At 42.0% G+C, this 10,235-nt stretch overlaps 1 protein-coding gene across 1 annotated transcript; it reads left to right on the top strand.

The window, feature by feature from the left end:
- Positions 1-774: 774 nt before the first annotated feature.
- On the top strand, positions 775-2,428 carry LOC146992468 (E3 ubiquitin-protein ligase TRIM21-like). Its single transcript, XM_085786567.1, has one exon. It carries the CDS (start codon positions 782-784, stop codon positions 2,426-2,428), a length of 1,647 nt encoding a protein of 548 aa, XP_085642693.1. The 5' UTR covers positions 775-781.
- The last annotated feature ends 7,807 nt before the right edge of the window (positions 2,429-10,235 follow it).

Genomic DNA, 10,235 nt, shown 5'->3' with positions numbered 1-10,235 from the left:
GTAAATCTGCATTTTGCTATGATGCCCCTGCCTCCTGGAACGATCTTCAACTCACACTTACAATTAATGCCCCTCCATCCTATCAACATTATAAAAATATAATCTCCAACTAAACCTCTTTACCACAGTCTGTAACTGTTTTTAAATTTTGTAATGAATCAGATGTATTTAACTTTTGTAACTGTGTTTTATCCTATGCTGTGCATTGTGTTTTGCTTTGAATATTGCTGTGATCTCGACAACATTGCAAATGAGGGTAAAACCTCAATGTCCTTTTGAGAATAAATAAAGGTTTGAATGAGTATCGAATCGGCCTCAGTGGTGGAGATATACAACCCTACTGAACAACCTTGTTAGTGCATCAGCCTCAGTGTGCGAACTATACTATGGCTTTCGGGGGGGCTCACTTATATTGGGGGGCCGGGCAGTCCTGCAACAAATCACCAACAAACAAACAAAACAAGTCTGTATAACCTCTGAAATACTTTAACACGCGTCAACAAACCAATCTGCGTTTCCATTACAGATTTTCACAAAATAAAAGCGATATTTCTGAAACTTTCTGCATCCACATACATTTTCTTCAGGAAATGCTCTTTCTAGTTTTAACAGTCATTAACAATGAGACGAGAAGAACTGATGAAGAAGGATCCATGTTGAAGGTTAAGGAAATAAACAGGTCAACAGGACGGCCCTGCCCCCCAGGTAGAGAACCAGAGTCTTAAAGACACAGAACATTATTTTAAATGAATGTTTGTTTTCTCTCCCTCAGTGTGTAGACATGTCTGCTGCCAGCAACCTGAGGTCTGAAGATCAGTTCCTGTGCTCCATCTGTCTGGATGTCTTCACTGATCCAGTCACTACACCATGTGGACACAACTTCTGTCAGAGCTGCATCACTCAGCACTGGGACGTTAATGACAGGTGTCAGTGTCCAATGTGTAAAGAGGTTTTCAACACAAGACCTCAGTTGAAGATCAACACATTCATCTCTGAGATGGTGGCTCAGTTCAGATGTGAACTTCAACAGAAAACCAGCAGCAGCAGCTCAGAGCAACAAGTTTCCAAACCAGGAGAAGTTCCCTGTGACGTCTGCACTGGAACCAAACTGAAGGCCCTGAAGTCCTGCCTGGTGTGTCTGACCTCCTACTGTGAGACTCACCTGGAGCCTCATCTGACACTGTCAGGTCTGAGGAGACATCAGCTGATGGAGCCTGTGGAGAACCTGGAGGACAGGATGTGTAGGAAGCACGATAAACCTCTGGAGCTGTTCTGTCAGACCGACCAGACATGTGTCTGCATGCTCTGCTCTGTTTTAGACCACAAGACTCATGAAGTTGTTCCTCTGAGAGAAGAATATGAAGGAAAGAAGGCAGAGCTGCAGAAGACAGAGGCTGAAACTCAGTGGATGATCCAGAAGAGACGACTGAAGATTGAGGAGATGAAACAGTCAGTGAAGATCAGTAAAGCTGCTGCAGACAGAGAGAAAGCAGAAGGTGTTGAGGTCTTCACTGCTCTGAAGGAGTCTGTTGACAGAGGCCTGAAGCAGCTCATCAAGGAGATCGAAGAGAAACAGAAAAGCTCAGAGAAACAGGTTGAAGACTTCATCACAGAGCTGGAACAGGAAATCTCTGAGCTGGAGAAGAGAAGCACTGAAGTGGAGCAGCTCTCACTCTCTGAAGACCACCTCCACCTCCTCCAAAGCTTCCCATCCCTGATGGAAGCTGGTCCCCCCACCAAGGACTGGACACAGGTCAGAGTCCGTCCACTATCATATGAGGGGACTGTGGTGAGAGCTGTGTCTCAGCTGGAGGAGACGCTCCGTGGACAGATGGAGGAGATGATGGAGGCTGAGATGAAGAGGGTCCAGCAGTTTGCAGTGGATGTGACTCTGGATCCTGATACAGCACATCCTGAACTCATCCTTTCTGATGATGGAAAACAAGTTCATCATGCTGGTGAGGGGAAGAAACTCCCAGACAACACGCAGAGATTTTCTCCCAGTCTTTGTGTCTTTGGAAAACAGAGTTTCTCTTCAGGCAGATTTTACTTTGAGGTTCAGGTTAAAGGAAAAACTATGTGGGATATGGGAGTGGCCAGAGAATTGATTGACAGGAAGGGAATCATCACACTGAGTCCTCAGGATGGTCTCTGGACGATATGGTTGAGAAATGGAAATGAGTATGAAGCTCTTGATGAGCCCTCAGTCCCTCTCAATCTGAGGTCTGGTCTTGAGAAGGTGGGGGTGTTTGTGGATTATGAGGAGGGTCTGGTCTCCTTTTATGACATAGATGCTGCAGCTCTCATCTACTCCTTCACTGGCTGCTGCTTCACTGACAAACTACACCCATATTTTGGTCCTGGTCTTAATGATGGAGGTAAAAACTCTGTCCCTCTGATCATCTGTCCTGTCAATCAAACCAAGTGAACTTTTTTTACTTGGTTTCCATGTGTCCTTTGATGAATTGATTGATCTTTATTGATTGAACACATGGGGATCCTCAGTGATATGCTTTTCACTGATGACTACCTACAGGAGGGGTTGTCAACCTTTCTATCACTGCGGACTAGTGGACAATTTTCCTGTTTCCCATAGTAGGAGGTGGAGGTGGGGGATTTCTTCTTCTGTTTACATTTCACAAAAAAACGTAGACGTTGTAGACAGTCACATGGTTTTCTGTTAAGTTTTTTATTCAACCAAATATGTTCTTTGTTACAACTCACCATAACACAGTATAATATAATGTTATTATGTTCACAATGTCCATTTTACGCCATAATCTCGTTTTGCTGCTGTCGCTGCAAAAACCCCACTTAACAAAGATAATATGTTTGTATTGCAAGCGAATTCTCTGTGTTGCCCTCCGGTCATCGCTATGTCTCACCTGTCTACAAGACAAACCGTTTTTTTTTTTAAATCTTTCATCCCCTCTGCTATTTGCTTCTTAAATTCTTTATAAAGATTTTATTTCTCTTATCATGCACATTTTATTGGTCAAACATGCGCAACTTATGTATTTATTCACTTTATTCAACTGATCTTTGACAACACTGTATCCTTGGCATTCTATTCTATTTATTTACCTTATCTCTTATATGTATTTATTGTGTGTACTGTGTTTTTTGGACTGTGCAAGCTGCTGAAATCAATTGCCCCTGGTGGGATTAATAAAGTTGTTTGAAGTTGAAGTTGAAGTAATGGAAGCAGGTTTTCAGTGCTTTAGTGGCGATCTTACGATATTCTGATTTCATCCAAAACGTAGTTTTGTGCAAAGTGATGAAGTGGTGGAGAGTTGGTCGTCTCATTCATTACGTGCAGTTGGAGCACTTGAATCACCTGTTGCAATGAACCTGTAGTTTAGATAGTACTCTTCTGTCATCTCATTATTGAGTCTTTCCTGGCAACATGTGTTTTTTTTTTAAACCTTTTTATGCTTGTGGGCCTGTCTGTCAATGTGTTGGGAAGAGGCACAGACGGAAGTGGCAAAATCTTTGAAAATAAAACAACCTGAACTGTAAATTAGACAAAACAAATGATTATATATTTTTCATTCTCTCTCTGTGGACCGGTACCCATCCCTGGCCCGGTGGTTGGGAATCCCTGCCCTACAGAACCTGTGTGACTGTGGCAGTTGGTTTACTCTTCATCACAAGTCTCTCTCTCTGATCTGTATCATGTTTATTCGATTTATTCACTTAACACTATCATATGTTTAATAGTGTGTACTTTGTGTAATGTTCATGACTACAGTCGATGACATGATCTGAGTGGGAGGAGCTTTGAGGTTTTTTCTGTAACTCACTGATACATCAGATTCTCAGAAAATACTTTGGTGACTCTTGAACTGGTTTTTGATTGAAATTAATCTGTAGACGTGTGATTGTAAGAAGAAAACTCTGTTTATCTGTGCTGCAGCTTCATTAGACTAAAACATGTAAGTAGAGTAAAAGTTTCTCCTTCAGCAGAATAAAGAACGAGGCCGAGTTCATGTTGTTGTGTTTTCAGTGCAGCAGTTACAGCTCAGCTCCAAACTCCAACCTCTGAACCACGAAGAACCAGGAGCTGCTACTTTTCTCTTCATAGACCACAGACTGGAAACAAAGATGGCCGTCACCTCTGTGACTCCGCCCACAGAGTTTCTGAGGCTCAGGCTGTATGCGAAACCGCATACTATACTGCTAGTACGTACTGATTTGGCCAAAATGTAGTATGCAGTATGCAGTATGCAGTATGCGAACAAAAGCAAAATCTGCAGTATGCGAAAAGTTCCCGGATGTCGTACTGATTCGGAAAATATCTCCAGTATGCATCTGACCAGTCTACATCGCGTACTGTATCCCACAATGCAATGCTCCCCTGACGTCCTAACCGTAACCAGAGCGTAACCAAAGACGGTAGTGTAGCCGTGTACCGCAACTATAGTTTAATAAAATAAAACTTAATGCAGACTGATCGGTTCATTGTAAAATATTTATTTATTTTTTGTAAATGTGGTGATTTCTGTACGTAAAGTTAGGCTCCAGAGCCCCGAGGCAGCGCTGCTTACACACAGGAAGCTTCACTTTACATTCAAACAAACTAATGCTACTGCCACAATTGAGATTTCATCAATGAGACCAACATTTATCACCTGAAAATAATTTAACCAGCCGGTGGTAAACCTTTAAAAACCTGCGGGTAAGTTAATTAGCAACCGTTTTCTCCTCCGGAATGACGTCGTAGTGCTGGCCGGCCGAGCACGTCAGGAGCCGGGCTGCTGCCTCTGTGATGTCCCGGTCGCTGCGGAGCTTCACTTCTCCGAAAAACATCGGAGCAAACTTTTAAACAGCCGTCATTTGGATGAACTGGCCGTATATTTGGGGTCTTAACAGTTACTTTCTCGCATGAAAAAATATTAAAACTTTATAAAGTTACATAATTACATATATATATATATTGTTGAGTACTGAAAGTAATCTGAAATTGTTTATTTATGTGACACCTGTGTGGCAAGTAACACCAACAGGAAGGACTGTCTAGTTTTTGTTTTTTTGTATTTTGTGTCTTGTAATCCCATATGGGATGGGCCACAGTGGTGGCATGACACGAAAATAAAATATTCATTCATTCATTCATTCATTCATTCATTCATTCATACAGCGCTAGAGCGAGAAATAAAACAGCTTTTAGCCTGTTTTACAGCTATTGCTACCGGTTGGCGTGAAATGCATTTTGGGAAACTCGTATACTGCATACTGCGATGATAACGGCGTCGGTCTGCTGAAGTAGCATACTGAATCCCACATTCAGTATGCAGTATACAGTACATATAACGCAGTATGTAGTAGGCAGTACGGTAGTAGGCAGTATGGTAGTAGGCAGTACGGTAGTATGCGGTTTCGAAAACAGCCTCAGAGTGAGCTGCTCCACTGTCGCCATCTTGGCAGTGACTGACCTCGCCCCTTAACTTCCAGGTAATCCAAATATGGTCAAAGAGGAGGAGCCTGGTTGGAGACTTCAATATATGTGGTTCCTGGCAGGTATAGGCTCACTCAACTGTCAATCAAATAGGCCCTGCCCCCCTCAGTCCACCACACCTTTAGTGGTTAATGAAGTAACAGGTGAGTTCTATAAACAGGAAGTGATCAGTAGAGACCAAGTCTATTTCTGTACCAAGCTGTAAACATGTTGAGTCTATGGAGACTGACTCACTGCTGGAGACTCACTCTCGTGGTTAGGAGAGGAACTGCAGCCTCACAGGTTGGAGTGTTTTCTTATTGCTGAAGGTCAATCTCCTCAAACACTTGTTTTGATTGTGAGGTGTAATTAGTGTGAATGCTTTGTTGTTCCTCTCCGCCATTTTGTTTAAACTTATTCTTACGTCTTCCGCTCTTTTTTGTCCATTAACTAGTCCTTCATACTTTGTGGTATTTCAACAATTCGTATTTCAAAACGTTCAGCTTTTTCAGGACATTATTGCTATTCCTTTTCTCTTTTCAACTATTCATACTTTGTCAAATATTCAAATAGTTCAGATTTTTTCCCCCCATAGGAAACACAGTCTTCAAACTCTGAAACTACTGGTCCTACTTTGAACCTCATTTGCTTCCACATACTTTCATCTACAGACTTCAAATTCTGAGCTGTAGACAAACATCTAATGTATTCAACCTGTGCACAACTTTTTCATATCTTGAACCATTTTTGAGATAAATCCTTTAAAAGCACATGTGCATTTCTGACTAATTTCACACTTTTCAATGAGTGTGTATGGCGTTTGGTCAGAGTGGTGACATCATCGTTAGAGTGGAGGAGAGCCAAAAAAGCAACTGGAACTTTTCTTCTTAAACTGCCTCCAAAGCTACAAATGACATTGTACACACAAGAATGTGGCCAGAGTTTGTAACCACACTTGTCTTCTTGCTAAAAAAATCTGCTCAAAAACGCAAAGAGACCTAGAGAATCATTTTAAATATTTTTTAAATGCAGCCTGGGTTCTCTCTCTCTGCCATTCAGCCCAGTACAAGTTTTTTCACAGCAGAGTAGAAGGAGCTCAATTTTGTAACTCGCTGGAAAGGGCATTATACTTCGTTTGAATTCACCAAAAAATAGTCACGTGTCACAAAAAAGCCCTCTACTTACTTGGTGTGGCTCATTTCTACACTTTTTTTTTTTAAGCAGAAGCCAGTGAGCCTCTTATACAAGGCTTTCTTTTGCCCTTCTCTTATTCAATGAGGCTATAGTCAAGTGGTTAGGTCACTGGGCTGATGACCCCAAAGTTGCAGGTTCAAAACTTGCCTCAATAACTTTGTTATTCAATCATTCCCTGAAACTTCTGATTTGATTCAACTTAAAAAACAAAACAAAAAACTTTCTACCATTCAGCTATCATTCCACAGTCTATAATTCATGGCAGTGAGAAACTCTGCATATTATGTGATGCATGAGCAACCTCCCCACCTTTTCTCTTTACCTCTTTCTATCTACACTTTTCTTCTTTTTTTAAGCAGCAGTCAGTGAGTCTCTTATACAGGGGTTTCTTTTACGTGCCTCTCATTGAATGCAACTGTAGTCAAGTGGTTAGATCACTTGGCTGATGATCCTAAGGTTGCAGGTTCAAAGCTTGCCCCAACAACTTTGTCAGTGAATCATTCCCCCAGTCTTCCTCTATTGATTTCTGATAACTTGCTCCCTGTTTAAACTACTGTTGCATTGGACAGTGTGTGATTTATCACGGTATATAAAACTCAATATGTTTCATCTTCTCTGTGGTTGAGAGGTTAGTTTGCCGGGTTGCCCATCATGATGTCCAAGGTTTGATTCCTGCCTTAGTTGCTTGTGTTCAGGGGTGAAAGTAGTTTTAAATTCTTGCCGGTACTATTACCAAAAGTTATTTTTCTCTGCATTATTATTATTATTACTGATTTTAATTGGGACATTTTGCAACAAACATTAAACGTGTGGTACACGTTTCGAAGGCTGGGTCAGGGGTAGACAATAAAGGAAATTTTGAAGATCACTGGCCCCACCATTCTAACCACTGGCCCAGGACAATGTCAGGTATTGATCCCCATAATAAATAAAAAAGAACATATCCTAGCCTGCAAACAGCCTGCGGTCTCGCCATCGAGGCTGGAGCTTTCTTATAGCTATATCGACACCAATACTAGTAAATTTCCACGATTCTCGATACTTATACAATACCACGATTTAATTAGAAGAAAAAAAACATGTACTTCTAAATTGGCTACTTTATTTAATAAATAAATAACTGTTTCTCATCAAACATGTATTTAAGCTCCTCTGTGGTTTAACAATGAAGTAAAAACAGAGTTAAAATGGTAAATATGCCCCAACACAAACGGAAAGTCATGTAGTCATCAAGACAACTGTGTGCTCTCTGTGGCCTAGTGGCAGAGTAAAGGTCTACTGAGCATGAGCTTGTGGGTTCGATTCCTTTCTGGGTCAGACCTTTGCATGTTGATCACTACTTGCACTATTTGTCAATTGCGTTTGCTAATTCAGCAATGGCGTTCAGCTGCTTTCAGCATTCACACGAAATACAATTTCTAGTTCATACTACAGCCTGTGGGGGTCACTAGTATTAGCGTTAAGCCTTGTGACAGGTATCAAACTTTGAGATTAATAGTATCATGTAAAAGTGTGTATGTCTGTGGTGTTGATTGACTTGCACCTGGTTCTTTCTGGAGGTGCAGAGCAGTGCCCAATGTACTGTACCTTTCTCCAGGTTCATGTGCATCATCTCACAAAGTGCAGGGTGTAGAGCCCCCCAACTTCACCCTCTTGTGCAGGAAACAAAGGTGGCTGGAATTGTAGTGGACATTTTTACGTCTATGACCCTTGGATGAACTTGGAAGATGTTGTGTTTATGAACCTTTAGATTATCTTAATCATAACATCATCAATGTTAAATATAACCTTGTATTATGATTGGTCTTATGCAAACTTACTCTGAAAGAATGCAATGGTGTTATTAGACATGTATGATGCTGCCTCCAAGGAGGAGCATGTGGCTCCTTCCCGTTCTTGTGCTTATGTAACCTGATATAACCAAATCTCTGTGTGCACTCTCATACAGACTTTTGTGTGTGTGTGACAGTCCACCTCTTGCAAGATAAAATTAAATACTTATGGTGAAACCTTTCTTTCCTGGACCTTCGATTTTCTCTCTCTCCCACAAGCAAAAAGAAAATTTCCACAACAGAACCCAAACTGGAATTGGAATGAGAATAACCCAGTGGAGGAGGACTGGAGGGTGTTGTGGGCGTACTCCGACAATGGTGAACAAGAACTCCAGGAGGATGAATCATCAACCAAACTACTAATGGTGGCCTCAAGCCTCTGTTTAACCCTTTCGGTCTGGCCATTGGACTGCAGGTGAAACCCAGATGAGAAAATGGCTGTGGCCCCAATGAGTTGGCAGGAAGCTCACAGACGTGGGAGAACTACAGCCGTCTATTGGAGACAATATCAAACAGTCAGAACATATGATTAAAAACGTCTTTGACAATTTCTAAAGCTAAAGGTAATTTGGGTGGCCGAATCAATGGATAGACTTTGGAGTACCCCTCAAAAATCTCCAAAATGACAGTGAAAGTCAGTGATTAAGTCCATGGACAGATGCAACCAGGGCTGACTGGGAGTTGGAAAGGGTACAAATAATCCTTGTAGATGTTGGCAAAAGTCCTTTTTCTTGACACAAGTTGCACAGGCAGCAACAAAGTCCTTCTCCATATCAGGCCTGCAGAATTGTCGCCTCAGAAAATCCAGAGTCCTGTTGCATCTGGACGAGATGAGAGGTGCAAGGAGTTTCCCCACTGGAAAACTTCAGATCTCACCCTCCTAGGAACAGAGAGTAGTCCAGCAGATTCAGTGCCAGGACCCGGGTCACGCTGCTGCGTTTATCTGATGACAGTCTCCATTCCCCAGCAGATGGCACGACAATCACAGAAGGTAGCATGACTAACTTCACATTATCTTCCTGTTGACTGATAAACAGTGACTGACACTGGACTCCTCCCACCTGTCAGGTGCACCTCCACCTTTGCTCCCTGTTGTCTGCTGTTAAGCAGTAAAAGCACAGACACACCTAGCTGCAGCGTCCAGAGGTGAAAGTGAAGTGTGAGAAGTGGACGAGGACTGAGACAGAAAGTCAAAGTTTGTCAGCAACACAGCAGAGTCTCTACCAAATACTGGTGAGTACAGCTCATCATATTCACTGTGTGAGCAGCAGCTTTAACACTGAGCTTCATCTCTACTCACTCTCTTCATGTCACACTGACTCTTGTGAACTGGCTCACAACAGACCTGAGGCTGTTTGTCCACAGAGACAGTATAGTCCACTTTAAACTGTCTCTGTGTCTCTGCTCAGGACTTTTACAACTCCTCAATCAGTGTCTTCTTCTTTTGATTTCCAGTAGGCTGTATACTATCCAATGTAAAGCTGCCCTCCACAGGTCATGGCAAGACGCCAATTTAATTTCCTCATACAACCCAGTAGAGAGGAGGTATTTTAACACTGCTTTCCTAATAGAATCTGATTTTCGCCTGTCCCAAAAATAATAGGTAAAGAAAATACAGACAGGCCCAGATCTGAGAAATCCATAAACAACTGCTGTCTATGACAAAAGTACAAATGACAAGAAAACAACACATGGACTACAGTCTCTTATTCCCCACAGTCACACAGACCATTGTCTTGTTTACCAATAACTTCCAGCCAGCAGTGTCCCAA

This window comes from Trachurus japonicus, chromosome 1 (genome assembly GCF_045865225.1).
Source record: "Trachurus japonicus isolate A0001 chromosome 1, Traja_1.0".
In the NCBI taxonomy this organism is placed as follows: Eukaryota; Metazoa; Chordata; class Actinopteri; order Carangiformes; family Carangidae; genus Trachurus; species Trachurus japonicus.
This window is presented reverse-complemented; position numbering and strand designations above follow the sequence as displayed.

Coding starts and splice junctions, on each gene's coding strand:
- LOC146992468 (XM_085786567.1), top strand. CDS start 782: ATGTCTGCTGCCAGCAACCTGAGGTCTGAAGATCAGTTCCTGTGCTCC.